Here is an 18222-nt window from a genome sequence, read left to right on the forward strand (position 1 = left end):
AAGTTACCTGATGTTTTTAAATAGACACTTTGTGCATTTACCAATTATATTTCTAAGTCATCAATCGCTGCACTCTCCACTACTAAATGCTTAACTGTTAATTGTGATCTCTCTGCATATTACAAATTAGCTGATATACTGTACGTCAGATGAGTAGAACAAATGGCACTTTGTTTTAAATTTTGAGAAGTGACATGACACAAGAATATTATGTCTTTCACTGTACACTGAATTGAAAAGCAAAAGTAATTAAAAAAGGTTTATTGGCATGTTTTACATTTTAAAGACACAAAGTAACCAGACATTCCTTCAAACATTAGCTGTCATTAATACTTTACAAACTCTGAAAACTGAATGAGTGATTTTTAAATGCATTCTTGTTTAAATGCTGTTACAAAAATGAAATATGAAGTTCATGAGATAATATAATATGACATTAACAAAAGGAAAAATATTGTACATTCAAGAACTCATCCTGATGACTGAAAATGTCCTTTGCAAGAACGAGCAGAGAAATCCAAAGAATCGTTGAGCGGGGTGAGGATCCTTAAGTTTGCCGTTTCTGTCCAATAAATAAACTCCTCGGGACTGTGGTACCAAGATGGAAAGAAAGTCTGTTTCCCTGGTAACAAGGAATAAACAGTACAATTTTAATCATTTATACAAGTATTACAATATTATGAAACTACCTGAAAAATATCTAAACATGCTAAAAAAAATAATTACAAATTAAACAAATCAAAACTGTATTAAACTCACCAAATTAATATCTACCTAACCACAATTAGACTCTCTTGGATCTTGGAGTAAGTATACTGTGGAACAAGTAGAGAAAACACAACAGTCATTGTACCATATTTAGAATTAAGAAAAATATCTATTTAAATTAAAATGAGTTTAAAACGTACATCCACTTCTCTGGGGGATTGAATATGCTCGACTCCATTACAACAGAGCACTGAAAAAGGCCTCTCCTTGGTCTTTGGGTGCTCTTTGAAGCACAGACTGAAAACTTTAGCGGGGAGATAAACGTCCCAGTCGGTCGCATGCTCCTCTGCGAGATCGCTCACCATCCTGTTGGGAAGTTGCAGTGTTAAGAAGTCAGCATGATGAGAAATTCTCAATCATAAAACTTGAAATCCCTCACCAATTCTTCCCATATGGTTACATAAGAACTGAATGGATGTGAACGTTTGACAAAATGGATGTAAACCCCAGAGAGTAACGAGACGGACAGAAAAAGCACTCTGAATTCAGACCTGTCGAGAAGCTGCGGTGTGATCAAATCTGCAGCCCCCGTCTGCTGGTGGTAAACCACAAGAGAGACGCTAACCTTCAGCAGATCTTCAAGTTCTCGGTTGATCTAGAATAAAAACATGTTCACAAAGTAAATCTGCGTTAGACAGCTGATCAAAAGGGTACAATATTATATTTGAGGCACTGCAACTCAATGTTGCTGAGATTTTCACCTTAAACAGAACAAAGTTAACAGATTCTGCTCATTTTAACTGAGTCAGTTATAAACATCCAGCCTGTAGATCTCATGTACAATCTCATATATTCATATACGAATGGATAAAAAGGAGAGGTGATTGCTGATCTTGAACAGCCCATTCCAATTTATTGCCTGTATCCAATTTATTTTTATTATGGACAAATGAATTACATAATCTTTTGTGAAATCTACATTTATACTGGTTAAATACTGGAGAAACAACCTTGTTGAGTTTGGCTACTTAGCTGGAGAACGTTAGGCAGAAAGGTACTGAGAGATATTTTCCATGAACGCAGGTGAAACAGAAAACGTAGTAGATGGACGTATTTAGGGTGGGGCATTGACACGCCTGCTCAAAGTTCCAGCGTATGTGTCCATTAATACAACTATGTTATTAGTTGAATGAATAAAAAGTTAAATGCAACACCAGAAAACCAGAGTCTGGCTCATTATTGTGAAATATGCAAAGCGCTGCTCTCTGAACCATTGTTAGCTCAGCAAAGCATTAGGCCTGCTTTAAAGTGGAGAAAGAAAACAGCAGAGCCTGTCCCCGTGTGTTAATATCACTTGGTATTATAGCAATTTTATATGCATGAAAATCAGTTCAGTCCACTTTGATGTCCAGGTGAAATGTGAAATGATCCACATCAGATTCATTTCTACCAGTGGATGAACCCTGAAACTGATGTGAAAGTATCAGAATCCATCAGTTTCACTTTTTGAAAGTGAAAATAAGTTATAGATAAGCCCTGAATACAGGCATTGTAGGATTAGAATTGGTAGAATTGTCAAATTGGTTTGATTCACCGCACAAATCGGCACAGATTACTTTCTAATACTGTATTTGACCCGGTCTTTGAACGTTTTGACCGTATAGAAACGTAATTCTCGTCAGTTGTGTGAAATAAGACCTGGAAACAGGCATTGTGGCATAGAATTGTCAAATTGGTTTAATTCACCGTTCGAATTGTTACAGATTACTTTTGTAATACTGTATTTGACCCGGTCTTTGTACGTTTTGACCATGTAGAAACGTAATTCTTGCCATTTTAAGAATGTGATGTGTACCTGCTGTACTCTACTGCCCTTACTTTTTAACAACTTGTGCCTTCTATTATTTTACCTCTTTTCTTATCATTTTATTTCATTTTATTTGTTATTTATGTTTTAATTGTGTCTTGCCGCTTTTAATGTTGATGTAAAGCACTCTGAATTACCTTTTTTTGAATTGTGCTAACAAATAAACCTACGAGTTTAAACAGCTCGGTTACCAACACACTCACTTTGTGGACTATGTCATGAGGTAGTCTGGAGAGGATTCGGACTGGGTATCCGAAGTGGCCGATGACGTCCCCGATGTTCTTCGCCACATGTTGAGGGAGGCACGACTGCATCGGCACAGCCTCCACCCATTTGGAGAAATAGTCTGTAACCGTTAAAATGTATTTGTGTCCGTTGAGTGTTTGAGGCAGAGGCCCTCTGACATCCAAACCGAGCCACTGCCACGGCTCTTTCACCTGCAACCACAAGTTTACACTGTGAAGCCAAAACGACGACTCTGATTCAGGTTTGGTTGAATTCGGTTGGATACCTACCTGTATGACATTTTCAGAGTCTTTGCACTCTGCCTGTGAAACAGTAGAGGAGCATTTGATCAGATACATGTAATTTATGCTAAGACAAAATATCAGTCTGACTACTTACACTGAGATCATCATCTGGAGCCCACTGAATATTCTGTTGATGCACAGCAAAACAGATTAATGAACAATTTTGATATACAAATATAATAAGCTGGATTAGAGAAAGTAAGAATGGGACAAAAACTTAATTTACCCACTATCGAAGCAAAAGCACCTTTAAAATAAGCTTTAAAATAAACATTTAAAAGGACAAGATTGCTTAAATATTAGATGGATATGAATAAAGCTGTGGATCATATATTACTCAATTTACCTGTGGTACGCAGTAATCTCCATGAAAGAAATGTGGAAATGACTCGATCTTCATCAGCTGTTCATCAACTATGATTCTCCATTTCTCAGACTTTTTTTCCTCTTTGTCCCTGATCATAAAAACAGAAAATGTGAACATATTAGAGAAGCGACAATCCAAGTGTTTTCCAAATGAATTAAAAAAAAAAACAGCGCAGAAAACTAAAGTTGTTAAATTCCTGAGATTTTTGTCCGATACTCAAATAAGAGCACAAACTAATTAAACACTATTATAACCTATGAAGACGACATTCAAAATGAGCTATAACTATACACCAATTGTCATTTTTTTAAGTTTCTGATACATATTTTGTCCAATTTCAATGTTCTCCCTTAGAATTGTAATCAACGGCATATATCACTCCATCAATCATCAATCAAAGATATCAGAGGCTGCAGACTGTGTGCTCAGCTGGCTTTGTTTTCTGCATTTTTATGTTTGTTAGTTTCATAACATTGAGCTCTGCAGGGTGATATTTTAAGTGTTGGTTTTACGTTTGTTTGATTTTACTAATTTTTTCTTGCCAATAACGTTTTTGCTATTCTTTGCTCCCAGTGGAAGATTTCCGCAACATCCACAACTTCGCCATGATGATGGGTTTATTGACATGAAAAACATGCACATTTTTCAGTATTCTACACTTTTAAAATGAGTAACAACTGTGAAAAATAAATAAATAAAGCATTTCAAACAAATATGATGCATGTACTGAAATTTGTATTGGCCAGTTTCAGCTGATAAGACAAATAAAAAGAGCCAATAAGACAAAAACTGTCCTATCCTGATCACCAGTCGGTTAATTGCCACATCCTTCATTTTAAGACTAGTCTTAGATAAAACATAAAGTATTAAAAAAAAAATAAAAAAAAATTTAAAAACATAATTCTTAATTGATGGTCTAAAGGTAAAGTTTCCCAGCAGAAATTTCAACTTTTATGTTACTTCACAGTTAACATAACATTTCTTTTCCTGTTTTGAGAAAATATCCTGGATGTTTACAATTTATGGAAAAAAGTCAGAATATCAGTAGGCTTTAGATGGTTGAAAAAGTTCTGAATATAAATAAATTATTTGTTTGACTAATGAATTATGATAAAACAACTTAAAGCAGTACAAAGCCTCCACTCTGTTGTTACGTACCCTTGTGGTTCTTCCTCTGCCTGGTTCGTCTGTGTTTCTTCCTCTTTGCTCTGGACGCTGCTCTTCGCCGTGACAGAAGGGGAGACTTTAGCACCAAGAGGCTGAATTCACAAGACAGGAAACAAATGTTTTAATCAGATACCGATGGTGCTTGTTAAGAATTAGTATGAAGACCAGGAAGAACAACGCAAACTCAATGAGTATCCATTTAAGCCAAACAGAGAATACCATTACTGAAGTATTTGAAAAATGAGGCAACACAGGATGGCTCACCTTTTTTCTCTTACGTCTTTGGTTGACAGAACCCTGTATCAGAGACAGATAATCAGACAGATAATCTTTCAAGGAAGTTTAGGGTTTAATTGTCAAATACAGTTCAACTGGGAATATTCTTCATCTAGATGAAAGTTAAAATCTAACCCTAACCTTTTTTTGTGGATTGTCAGTGGAAGAAAATATGGTGGGAATTGCATCTTCTCGAAGCGTCACACTTTTTCCCGTCCTGTCAATGTAACGTTCCTCAAAATGATTGATGCACAGCACAGAAAAGCGATTTGGAGTCCAGTCCATCCACTTCATGTTCGTAAGCCATTTTTTAAGTTTTCTGGGATTGTACAGGGGGAACCTGTGAAAACACAGAGCTTGGTAAAACAGTCTCAACCAGGAAATTCTGCAAAAAATATAAAACACTGAATAAAATTCCAGTAAGATTTTTTTTTATAGGTATGTCTCATGGTATGTTATCCATGCATACATGACAAAGCATTAAACACCATTTGATAGCTGAATTGCTGTCTTGCATGTGATAATGTGCCATGTCTACCAGAGCTGTGTTAATTCTGATTTAATACAATTTCACAAATACTTGTTTTAAGTACACCTGCTTCAAACTCTTAAAGGATGCTATGCTTAAATTTACTGCACTGGCCACTATTTCCCAATCTATTATAACCCTTTATCATGTTTATTTTGTTGTTGTTCCATTAAATGGAGGGGAATCTCCCAGGTAAACTGATGCACTTTATTAGTAAATATTATTTTGTGTGTCTAAATTCAACAAATGCACTCCATAAAAGTTAATGTTGTATAGCTTTACAATTCTGCTATTAAGCTGTTTTTTGTTTGAAAGGAAAAATGCTTAAATTTGGCTCTTACTTAAAAAATTTGACATCTGGATCGCTGGAGTTCTCGCAGTTGTAGGCACATTTATATCTTCCCATTTATAACCTGGTTTTGTTAAACTTTTGTCAGACAAAGTGATTTTCTCGCTAATGCTAAATTGTGTAAAGAACAAGTCGTTTCTTCTGGCAATAACAATCTATATCCGGTTTGTTTTCAAAATAAAAGCCACACTTTGAGCGCCTTAATAAAAAATCCTAAATATTTATATACATTTCGGCTGTATATATACATACTTTCCAGTAAGTATTAAATAACTTATATTTCATAAAGTTGAAATGACTCATTCAATATAATAAGCTGCAAACACACATGCTTGTTTTCCACTTTTGCCACGCATGATGCTTTAACTTGACAACCACTTTATTAACGGATGTTTACATTTCTTCTTCATGGCGTTTTCCTTAGATTTAAACAACACTGCCCTCTTGAGGAGAAAAGTTGACACTTCATTTGTATGATACCTTTGATCAACAGCACAAAGAAAAACAAAAAACTCAGTAAACTAATATTCCGTCACTGATCCTTTTGTTCTTCCTTCCTCTCATTTAACTCTCTATTATAGTTTAATCTTCCCTCATCTTAATTACTGCAACATTGTTTGGGCTACATATATTAATAAATTATTGATAATTGAAAAAAGGTTTCTCAGAATGATATCACACGCAAACAGATATGAGCCATCTGCTCCCCTTTTCATTAATTATTCATTATTATCAGTCAATAAAATTAATATTTTTAAAACATGTTTATTTATGTTCAAATTTAAAAATTATTTACAAGATGTTCCTTCCTCTTTTCATCATTTCCTTTGTGTTAATTCCGATATTCATTCTTATGCCATAAGGCACAAAGATGATTTTAATTTACCGTTTTGTAGAACATGGAAACATCAATCTTTCATCACTTACAGAGGCCCCCACTTGTGGAATTCACTCAATAAATCTCTTAAATCATCACCATCCTTGCCAATATTCAAAAAACATTTAAAGAACTTTCTTATTGTTTCATCTTTGTAATGAGCTTTGTTTTGTTTTGTATTCATATATGGAAAGGATAAGCCACCAGGCTTCTTCCTTTCCTTGCATGTTATTTCATTGTTTTTCATTTTTTGTATTATATCATATTTGTCTTATATTATTAAATAAATAAACTAAACTAAAATAAACTGAAAATCATCCAGTTTTTAATTTTAATTACAAATATCTCAAATTATTACTTTTAAAATAAAAAAACCTCAGTCAGTGCTATAGGCATTGAACTTTGAAATGCTCATTATCAACATCCATTTCAAATAAAGACACACCAGTATTGAAAAATACAATTATTTAATAAACACTGATTCATGTGAATATCATGGAGCAGCTCAGGTGCTTTTCGTTTTCCACCCGACTCTCCACTCATCCCAGTCCAGCAGAGTTCGTTTTACATCCCATCCAGCAGCTTCAACACCTGCAAATTATATTATATCTTTCAAAAAGAATCATAGCAAAAAAGTGCAATAACATTGGAGGCTTGAACTGTTTTGCATGATCTCACCTTGGAGGAATGGATAGAAGTTTGCATCCATCAGCTTGTGACTTTCACACACCATGTCCCAGGGGCCTTTCATTAAAACAGTATGCCATATTTAATTGGCTTTTATTTGAATAATAACTGTTATGCAAACAGGGAAATGCTCACTTTGCTGCTTTGGTGTAGAACATGAATGTTCCCTGGATGTCAATGTGCAGCTGAGCCACACAGCCTGGCACATGGCCCTGATTTCATCAGATACTGACGCCTCTGGTCCCAAACAAACACTCACACAGCCTAGGAGGAAGAAAGAAAGTTATAATATGCATGCATGCTTGTCATATTTTAAAACCAAATGCCAGCCAATCTCTCTTAAACACAGTTATTCTATTCGAGAAGGTTGGTTACCATTTCTGATCCCTAAGAGGTAAGGCATGTTGTTATCCTTCAAAGCCATATTTAGTTCATCTGGGCTGCAGAATAAGCAGAGATATTACTTTAAAAAAGTGTTGAACTGTAAATGTGCATAGTCAAAAATGTTATATGCATTTACCTCTGTACGACCTCCTGCAGCCTAACTCCGAGTCTGATTGGGGCACTTTTCACAAACTCTGAAAAACAGGTAATTTTAACAAAATGAAAAGACCAAACAACAATTTTTCAGTGCTATTACAACAGCCCGCCTGGAAATCAAATAAAAACTCATACCAAAGAAAACTGGTTCTCTTTGATTGGCCTCCAGAGGACTAAGGATTCTCTTGTCCTTTAGGTACTGCTGCAGCACAATAAAAAGCCGGGCTTCGTTGAAGGTGTCCATGACAACGGAACGTACGGCCTTGTAGTTGGCGAAGAGATGAAGGATGGTGAAGAAGAAGAAGAGGCCGAGAGTGAGTCTGTGGGGCAGATGGAGGGAAGAGTATGGCGGTGCGTGATGTTAAACTCTTACTTCCAAGAAAAAAAAAGAAAAGCTTCCTTGTGCAGTTACTTGTTGAAGTTGGTTATAAACACTTACCCTGGATTATCAGTGACGAGGGGAATGAGGATCAAACTGACGAGCAGTCCCGCCAAATTCACTAAAGTCTCCTGCAGGAAATAAAAAACAAATTACAGTAATTTCTGGTTATTTTGCACATTTAGGTTATGCCTAAGGGTTTTTTTTGGGGGGGGGGCATTTAGATTTGTTTCTGGCGTGTATATAATAACATTATCAAACAAATATCTGTCTTGCCACAGGAAAACACTGCATATGTGAAGCATAGTTATGTTTACCATCATACTGGGCTCTACCACTCTTTCCCCCAGGGACATTTAAAACAGGAAACATATGAATCAACAAAGATTCAAGGATTCTTTATTGTCTTACTTATGAGATAGCAAGAAATTTAAAACAAATGGACCTTTGTACTAGGGCTGGGGATCGATTCAAATATCAAGAATCGATTCGATTCCGATTCTTAAGATTCAGAATCAATTATCACGATCCGATTCGATCCGATATTGATTTGGGTTACTGTTAATAAAACTGTCTTTCTGCTGTTCTGCTGTTGCATGAATTATATGACTGTCTAGTTATGCAACATATTAATACTAGTATTATATTGAGATTTAACAGCAAGTATTGGCAGCTAATGATGCTGTAAGGACCAATCAGCTCCCAGAATGCTGAACTGCTTTCAGAAACATCATGTGGGTCAGAATTATCAAACAGATCCAGGGAGGAAACAGAGGACAAAAGAAATCGCTTTTATTTTTTCTCCAATTTATGAGAATTTGGTTTTTAACATTTATGCAAATGTAACCCCAAGACAGTATATAAAGCAAAGAAATATAGACAATTTATGCAATTATAACTGAAAACTTCCTTTAAACATATTTAAAGGCAAAAACATGGCACCAGTTATTCTCGTGTCCAACAAAATATTCCTTTTTTGGGCATAAACACCAAGTACCAAAAGTTGTAATGTAATGATGGGGGGGAAAAAAAAAAAAAAAAAAAAAATTTAAATCGATCTTTAGACATATTAATATGAGAATCGATTTAAAATCGGAGAATCAATCTTTTCAACACAGGCCTACTTTGTACTAGATCTAAACAGAATGCAGTCTAAAAGACAATGTCATGATTTTACAATGAACTCTGTCGTGTTACCTGACTGCCGTCTTTGGCAGAGATGTCAGCCATGTTGTCCCTGCGAGCCTGATGAACCGTCAGAGCAGCTCTGGTCGCACCACCCGCCACTCCAACAATAGACTACAGAAGACAAGCAGGATGAGATATCACTACGCAACCAGCATCAAAGCTTGTTTTATCAGTCAGCAGGTTTAACTTTTATTTCCATTATCATAAATTACAAATTCTCATTTCCAATTTTTCTTCGAATTCAAATTCTTTGTCCCCAGAACTAGTCCACACCTTTGCCTGACTCCCAGGTGTAAAAAGCATTCAGTCACACTCATGTCCCTGCAGGTGGTGAATCCACAATGCAGCAGCTCAGTTTTATAAAATGTGACTATGTGGGTGAAGGCTGATGACAGGAGACGCTGGGTTAATGGGCAAGGCAGCAGGGATTCTCCTGAGCTGACTGAATGGGCCAGTTGTTCAAAGGTAATCTGATCGGATTTTGGTTATCGGATTGGGTCAAAGTTTGAAAATGGGTTGTTCAAAAGGGAAAGAAGGATTCTGAAATCAGATTAGATCACGTAATCCAATCCTAGTTTTAATCTGGATCAAACCTTCAGTTTGTGTTGTTCAAAATTTTCCAGTAGGATTTGGATAACTTTGATCCAAAAAAACAGGATTATCCTGATCCCAACAGGGGGTGGGATTTAAAGGTGGATTATAAATCTGGCCTATAAATACTATGCTCACTACAACATGTGAGCATACAAGATGAGGTGGAACCATGGACTCAAAAGGACCAAATTTCACAGTTGCAGAAACCCATGCACTGCTGGAGGGTGTTAAGTGCCATTATGCCTCAATAGTAGGAAGTTCTGTGGTGACTAACAAAAGGAAGAAAGACATTTGGGTTGAAATCACCCAGAATGTGAATGCAATGGGGTCTGGCCAGAAGAGGATCTTGGAACAAGTTAAATTTAGATGGAAGAATCTGAGGGCCAGAGCAACGAAGGACCTTGCTGAAGCAAAAAACACCCAAACTGGCAACAAACCTTTCAAGAAAGGTGAATACACAGATGTGGTTCTGGACATTATTGGAGGTGAGAACTCTAAAGCTTTGCACGGGATTCAAGGTGTTGTAGGGGACGGTGAGCCTACAATTGTAGAGGACAGTGAGCCAGTTCCTCCTAATGCAGAGGAAACATTTATTCTGGATCTCAGCCCTATTATTGAAGAACAACCTGGACCCTCACTAGTAGAGCCAGCAGTCACAAGAGCTCAGAAAAGAGGCTTGAAGCGTCCTTTGCCAAATAATAATGATGATGCCTCTGAAACTCTACTTAAACGAGAAACTGAAAGAGCAGAAGCACAGATACTCCTGGCAGAGGAACAAATCAAGCTGACCAAACTCCTGCAAATCAAAGCCAAACTTCAGATCCGCCTTCTAAAAGCAGAGCTTCAAAATGCTGGTCTCTCCTCCTCAGATGAAGAAGAACCCTGAACATTCTTTATTTTGTTAACTATTGGACATTTAGCCTCTTTTTTTTATATTTAAGACGTTTTCAAAATATCCACAATGTATTTGTTAATGTATATTTGTTTTTTATTTGTTGTGGCTCAGATGAGGGGTCATAAAAGAAGTGGATGTTTCTGTTATTTTTGTGTTTTGTCTCAAAATAAAAAACACTTCAAGTGACCCCATGTTGGCTCTTCTACCTGTTTTTCTTTACATAGCTGGTAGGCCACATTGTGATATGTTGTCCCATTTAGAGCACTGGTAATCCGGATTTGGTAATCTTGAAAACTGTGTATCTGGATCAGGGTGATCCAATCCAAATCTGGATCACTTTGATCCAGATTAAATTCTTTGAACAACTGGCCCAATGTGATAGATGAATCTCCCTGTTGGGCTCAGTCTTGCAGGTAAGATGAGGAGTTCATATAACTAAAAGGAGTCACTGCTTCTTTGTTTTGAAACAGCTGATGCAACTCAAGCTTTTAATTACAATGTTTTTTTACTTGGCACTTTGAGATGCACCCAGAACTTGGAGGAACAACAATATCATACCGGGCAGAGGAATTCCTCTAAGAAGAGCTGAGACTAGAATGCCTTTTTTCTCCTTTTGGTGCAAAATTACTTAACAATTTCTGATCGCTTTTTTTGAGGAAAAGCCCCTAAATAAAAAAGACCATTCTGCATTATTTATTTTCTGCATTCAAATAATTCAATTAGAAAAAATATATATTCTATTACCTTAAATACCCCTGCTGTGCACACAATCAAGGTGAAGCAGGCAGGAAAGTAAGGTGCACAGATTTCCATGAACATGGCAATGTCATTGAGAACGTCAGCAAAAAGTCTGGTGGTGGAATTGGGAAAAAAAAAAATCAAAAAAAAAATCAATCAATACAGAGTAACTTCAACAAACATACAGAGAAAAGTCTTGCAAAAAGTCTTAAAGCACATACCTCCATTTTTTGGCCTCAGAGTCCAACTTACTCCTGGAACAGAGACAAAAAAACTCATCATCAACAGAAATGTCATAGACAGGAAAAATCCCAAACTTCTGTTGGATTTAGAAAGCACAAATATGAGCCCAGAGCCCACCCCTTCCGCCAAGCAAACAGGATTCTTCCCAGCATGCCAGTTCCATCTGCACGTTAGAAAGAAAAATAAAGCTTAGTAATTACCATTAAGGTCATTACAAATCATGGATGATCAATTGAAAGTTTGCAGTATTGTTTATATTGAAGTCCACCTCTTAATAACCAGGTGACTGTGGCGGCAGCGACAGTTGCTTCTTGATTTCCAACACCAACACCTTTGAGGGAAGCCTGAGTGGCCAGAGTCCCTGACAGGGAGCTGGCAAACGCCTGAGGGACAAGAGCAGGATTAAACCAAGACTTTTAGTCTCATAAACCGTCATAATCTGCGGTTTTGACACATCAGTCATCTACATATACATTGATTTTTATGACTTTTTTACATTTTAGTGATGATACTGCTGCTTTTTTTCTTTTTTTTATAGATTTCCTTGTCTTGAATACTGTAGCACTTTGAGCAGAGGTGGGTAGTAACGACTTACATTTACTCCGTTACATTTACTTGAGTAAGTTTTGGGAGATTTTGTACTTTTAGGAGTAGTTTTGAATCACTATACTTTTTACTTTTACTTGAGTAGATTTGTGAAGAAGAAACTGTTTCTCTTACTCCGCTACATTAGGCTACGTTGAGCTGTTACTTTTCTTTTATCCCTTTTATCCGCGTACGCGTCAATCTCATGACATCACTGGGTGATTCTTTGGGAAAAATGTTTGTTTTTGCATGTTTTGTCACATTTACACAGACTCAAACACACACAGAGTTTCTATGAGTTCATGGGCTTGTTCTAGTTCTGCCTGGTTAAAAAAGAAAAGTACAGAGGCTTGAAATTTTGTGCTACTAGTGCTTAATTTATTTTTTTATTCTTTTATTATTGTATTTATTTTATTATTTATTAAAGTACTTGAATTTACTTTAAGATTATTTTACTTTTTGTTATTTCGTATTAATTTTAATTTATTTTATTGATTTAATTTGCCTGAAGATGATTATTTTGTACTTTTGTCTGTTTGAATGGTTGTGTTAAAAAATAAATCAGACGTTACTCAACAGTTACTCAATACTTGAGTAGTTTTTTCACCAAGTACTTTTTTACTTTTACTCAACTTGAGTTACTCAAGTAATTATTTGGATGACTACTTTTTACTTCTACATATTATTCTGAAGTAACAATACTTTTACTTGAGTACAATTTTTGGCTACTCTACCCACCTCTGACTTTGAGATTCATCGAATCTAAAGTGCATTATAAATTAAATTCATTATTATTACTGCACCTGCATAGTATCCCAGAACTGGTACTGCAAATAGTCCCCACTGACACTGTCTGGGTAGCCTTGAGGAAGGAAAATACTCTGAAAATAAAATGTTAGAAAGTCAAAACTCAGAGCTAAAGAACAATCAGTGCAGCCACAAAGGGATTTCATTGGATCCTTACTTTAAAAACGTCAACAACCGAGTTTGATCGTGATCCACCTTGGCTAGAATCTCTCCTCCTCTCCACCACTCCATTCTTTACTCTGTAGCTCCAGGACTGTCCGCTTCCATATCTCTCTGTGGCCAAAAGCAAACCCGCAGGTTTCTCCATTTCAGGCTCTTCGGAGGGACAGTAGAACTGATGGAGTTATTAACAACGAATCTGCTTTCAAATATCAAATTTAATGTGTTTTGTTGAAGCTTATTTCAGAGGAAATTGTGGTTTTGCATCTCACAGTCGACGTGTCGTCCTCCCATGTTTTCATTTGTGAAGTTTCCGGGTTTGTGTTCTAAGCCCCGCCCCCTCTCGGCCCTTCTCGGCTCCTCATTGGTGGACGGAGTTTGGAGAATATTATTATAGTGGTCTTTTAGTCTCTAATTTTTCATCGTTAGGATTACAATTTTAAGAAGATATATATATATATATTGGTATATATATATACACACACAGGACTGTCAGAAAATTAGAATATTGTGATTTTCTGTAATGCAATTACAAAAACAAAAATGTCATACATTCTGGATTCATTACAAATCAACTGAAATATTGCAAGCCTTTTATTATTTTAATATTGCTGATCATGGTTTACAGCTTAAGAAAACTCAAATATCCTATCTCAAAAAATTAGAATATTCTGGGAATGTTAATCTTAAACTGTAAGCCATAATCAGCAATATTAAAATAATAAAAGGCTTGCAATATTTCAGTTGATTTGTAATAAATCCAGAATGTATGACATTTTTGTTTTTTTAATTGCATTACAGAAAATAAAGAACTTTATCACAATATTCTAATTTTCTGAGACAGTCCTGTATATATATATAGATATATATAAGGGCTGTCCAACGATTAATTTTTTAAATCGCAATTAATCGCATGTTGTCCATAGTTAACTTGCGATTAATCGCACATTTATTCACACATTTTTTTGCTGTTCTAAATTACCTTCAGGTATTTTTTAAAATGTTTTAAAAAATTTAATACTGTTAACAACATGAGAAAGTTCAAATATGCTTTCTTTATGCCAATGTTTATTCAATTTTCCACAAAAAAAGCTTTTCACCTGAATGTAACATTCCTTCATAAATACAAACACAATGTAGTCCCCAACTTTACACTTGTAAAGACTCACTTAAGATTCCTTGTTTTTTTAAGCAGCTCAATGTAAAACAATGAACTATATGCATCACAAACATTGTACAAGAAGTGCATTGGTCAGTTAAATTCTCCATGTGATTATGTCTAACCTCATATGGAGGAAAATAAAAGGCTCAAAAAATATCCCCTTGTCCTAAGCGGGTGATACAAAAAAAATATATTGCAAACAAATAAAGTGCACATGTAACAGCAGGGAGTGTAACTCAACCTATAAAGTGCAGTTGGGTATAATTAGCAAATACTTCAGATTCTTTGCTCATCTAATTATTATATTCAGGTGAGGAACCAGCCTCCTTCCCTCACGTCTATCCAGCGTTAGAAGATATTGCACAAATATCCAACCCTCTGTGACAACAGTTCAGCAGAGTAGCGGCAAGTACAGCATGAAGACGAGTGGTGAGAGTACAGTCAGATTCAGATTCAGATTACTTTATTAGCCATTTGTGAGAACACATAGGAATTTGTTACGGTGGTCACAATATATTTTCACAAATAAATAAATAACAGGCATATAACACAAAAGTCAGGGAGAAAACAAAAAATAAAGTGCAGGCATATGTAACAAGTTATACATTATATTGATTGGCAGACTTTTGTTGGCGGAGAAGATAAAAACATATCGTTTTAGACTTTGTGGATGCTGTTTTTTATCGGCATATTGTTTTCTGCACAATCCGAATGTATTTCACTTTCAGTTCAAAGTTGAACAACAGCAGAATAATTGATGAGTGTTACAGTTAAGTATACATCCTGGTCTCAAATATGATCTCAAAATAAACCAGTGTTGACAAAGAACGGGAAATGAGATCACATTAATCTAATGTAGGACATTGGCCTCTTCCATGATGGCTTACAGGAAACTGCTGTTCCTAAATGTAGACGTACAAATAAGGACACTCTTACATCTGATTACTGCTGGGATGACTCAGAGAAAACATGATGGAGTTGTACCTGTCCTCAGAATTAACCACAGGTATGTTTATGAGGGTGAAAAGTTCCCCTGCAAGTTAATAAATGTATACATTCCTGAAGCTTTGTTTTATATATATTTCCCCCCCGTCTTATACGTGTAGATTTTTAATCAATGTTTTACACATTTTGTCAAAATTATGTGGCATTTAACATCTGACCAATTTCTGACAAGTACCTTGTTTTAAAGTGTCCTTATGTGGATTAAAGTGTTGACCTTTCTTACCGATTGACCAACAGAAGCTGTTACGGTAATTAGTTTTACTGTAAAACAGTAGCCACTACATTTTTGAGTCCAAAGGGGTTAAATCTGACAAAGTAAACAACCCAAATGATATTCAGCTTCATCTTTCCCCCAGATTAGTTGTTTCTTCACTTCAGAATCACTTCCTTGTAACTCAAGTTTTATCACAGCCAGGAAGATAGAAGCTGCAAAAAACATGTTTCAATTTTAGTACCCCTGTCATATACATTGTATTTTTGATTTCTGTGGCTTTATCTTCAATTATTATTCATTATTATCTTGTGTATTTTATTGAACCCCGAGAGACAACGTCTGCCAGATGAGATTTCTCGTTTGTTTGCACAAACCTGGCAAATAAAGGAGATTCTGATTCTGGTTGTTGGTTTGTTTGCTTTGACTGCTGCACTCAAAGATGTCCTTTCTTTACAAACTAGTTATTAGGGGTCACCACAGCAGATCACGGTGATCTGGTTATTGATTTGCGATACAGTTTTACATTGGATGCCCTTCAGAAACCTTCCATTAATCTGGGAGGACTTGAGGACATGGTGAATATGTAGTTACTCTTTAAGACATTTGTTCGAATTAGAAATTCCCTCAGACTGGTGACTGATTTTTCAGACCTTCAGAAAAAGCCCCGTTCTGAGGCATCTGAAGTTCTGCAGATGAAATATATTTCCTATTTCCTATAACATTCCCCATCATAGGGACTTTCTTAAATTCCCATAACATCAACCGTTTTGTTTCGCCAGCAGAATATGGAAACAACACTCACTGGACTCGGGTCGGCCGTTCCAAGCAAAGAGATAAAACTCTGTTGGAGGCCACGGCAGGAAACGAAAAAACAAAACATCTTTTGAATATTTTATATAATCTCACTGGAGAAAATTGAGACACTTTGACCTTCATGATTTTCTATTTACTACGTTAAGGGAATTCATTCATGTTAATATTTCTATCGATCAGGTTACTTATTAATTTACATTGTACTCTGTACATTACATTCTACTCTGTAATTTATATTAATTTCCATTGTATTATTCAATGTTCATATTATTATTATTAGTAGTATTATTATTTAATGTTCATATGCACTGAGAAATTCATGTTAATATTTTCAGGTTAATTGATCCATGTAATTCTTTGTATAAATGCTGTATTGTTGATTAATTGTTTGATTTAATGTGGACCCCAGGAAGAATAGTCTTCATATTTATGAGGACTAATGGGGATCCAATAAATAATAAACAATAAACATGATTTACAGAAATGTGACTAAGCCTAATATTTTACACACATCTTCGACTACAGTTGGATGACTGAAATAAAACGACTAATTCTTGTGATATGTTGCAAAAGCAAGATATAGTATTTGTAAAATGAGGCTTAATAGACAGAAGCGTATGCAAAACAGATCAGTGAGGTTTGAGCTCATCTGGTGGGACATGTTTCAATATGAAAAGTTAAAGTGTCTTCTGCTGAGGATGAAATTAGACAGTTAACTTAACAATCCTCAAGCATTGCCACACACTTTCTTCTCTGGTGCATCTAGATATATTTTTGGGACTTTCCGCATGGCTAATAAATTGATGACAGGTTTGAGATAAGCCTAAATGAATGAGCGAGGAGCGGCAGGAAGACGTGGCTGACAACAGGACAGTCGCTCAATCTGCAACCAAAAGTATTCCAGAGGGAACAACAAAACTTAAGGTTGTGAAAATGGAGAAGGCGTCTTTCCCCCTTTCAATTACACCAAGACTTCTGGGAAATTCTGGGTACTTTACCAGACAAAACAAAGGATGACAAATCAGTCATCTTGCCGACTCCATGAAGGCAAGATGGGACTGACTGAGGAGTCAGCTTATTTAGTCAGAGGTGTCAAGTAACGAAGTACAAATACTTTGTTACCTTACTTAAGTAGAAATTTTGGTTATCTATACTTCACTGGAGTAATTATATACGACTTTTTACTTCTACTCATTACATTTTCACGCAACTATCTGTACTTTTTCTCTCTTTTTCGTTTCGTTTCGGCCTTCTAAAACTATCCAGTTAAATTGCTCCATCCGGATAGAGTGAATTTGGTTGTGGTTGTTTCAGATGTTCTTGTCCAGTTTTGTTCTTACATCCGTTCCCTCAGATTCCTGCAACTAAACTTGGATGTACATTCCAATAAAGGTTAGGATAAATGATAACATGCCTCTGAAGTTTGACTTTTTGCACCATTACAATACTTATAGGCAACTAGTCGTCATATCTCCTGCTCTCTGAAACACATGTTAATGCTCAATAGTACACATATATGCTTCTTTAATATATTTGCATTATA

The 18222-nt window shown here is 35.8% G+C and overlaps 2 protein-coding genes across 2 annotated transcripts; both read right to left on the reverse strand.

Annotated features, from left to right (window-relative positions):
- Positions 1-267: 267 nt before the first annotated feature.
- Positions 268-5963, reverse strand: zgc:153292 (uncharacterized protein LOC100003014 homolog). The gene is made up of 12 exons (XM_061711741.1): positions 5786-5963; positions 5057-5255; positions 4904-4936; positions 4631-4731; positions 3452-3560; positions 3200-3232; positions 3091-3123; positions 2779-3012; positions 1260-1363; positions 909-1074; positions 760-815; positions 268-622 (listed from the first exon to the last, which is right to left on the reverse strand). The coding sequence occupies exons 1-11, from the start codon at positions 5848-5850 to the stop codon at positions 771-773; spliced, it is 1122 nt and encodes a 373-aa protein (XP_061567725.1). The 5' UTR covers positions 5851-5963; the 3' UTR covers positions 268-622; positions 760-770.
- A 1148-nt stretch (positions 5964-7111) lies between these two features.
- Positions 7112-13795, reverse strand: rusf1 (RUS family member 1). Its single transcript, XM_061711668.1, has 15 exons — positions 13758-13795; positions 13484-13641; positions 13323-13400; positions 12203-12317; positions 12052-12097; positions 11913-11945; positions 11698-11803; positions 9474-9575; positions 8337-8407; positions 8033-8217; positions 7878-7935; positions 7733-7797; positions 7493-7621; positions 7349-7414; positions 7112-7261 (listed from the first exon to the last, which is right to left on the reverse strand). The coding sequence occupies exons 2-15, from the start codon at positions 13631-13633 to the stop codon at positions 7176-7178; spliced, it is 1290 nt and encodes a 429-aa protein (XP_061567652.1). The 5' UTR covers positions 13634-13641; positions 13758-13795; the 3' UTR covers positions 7112-7175.
- Positions 13796-18222: the final 4427 nt, after the last annotated feature.

Source organism: Cololabis saira, chromosome 21 (genome assembly GCF_033807715.1).
Source record: "Cololabis saira isolate AMF1-May2022 chromosome 21, fColSai1.1, whole genome shotgun sequence".
Lineage (NCBI taxonomy): Eukaryota > Metazoa > Chordata > Actinopteri > Beloniformes > Belonidae > Cololabis > Cololabis saira.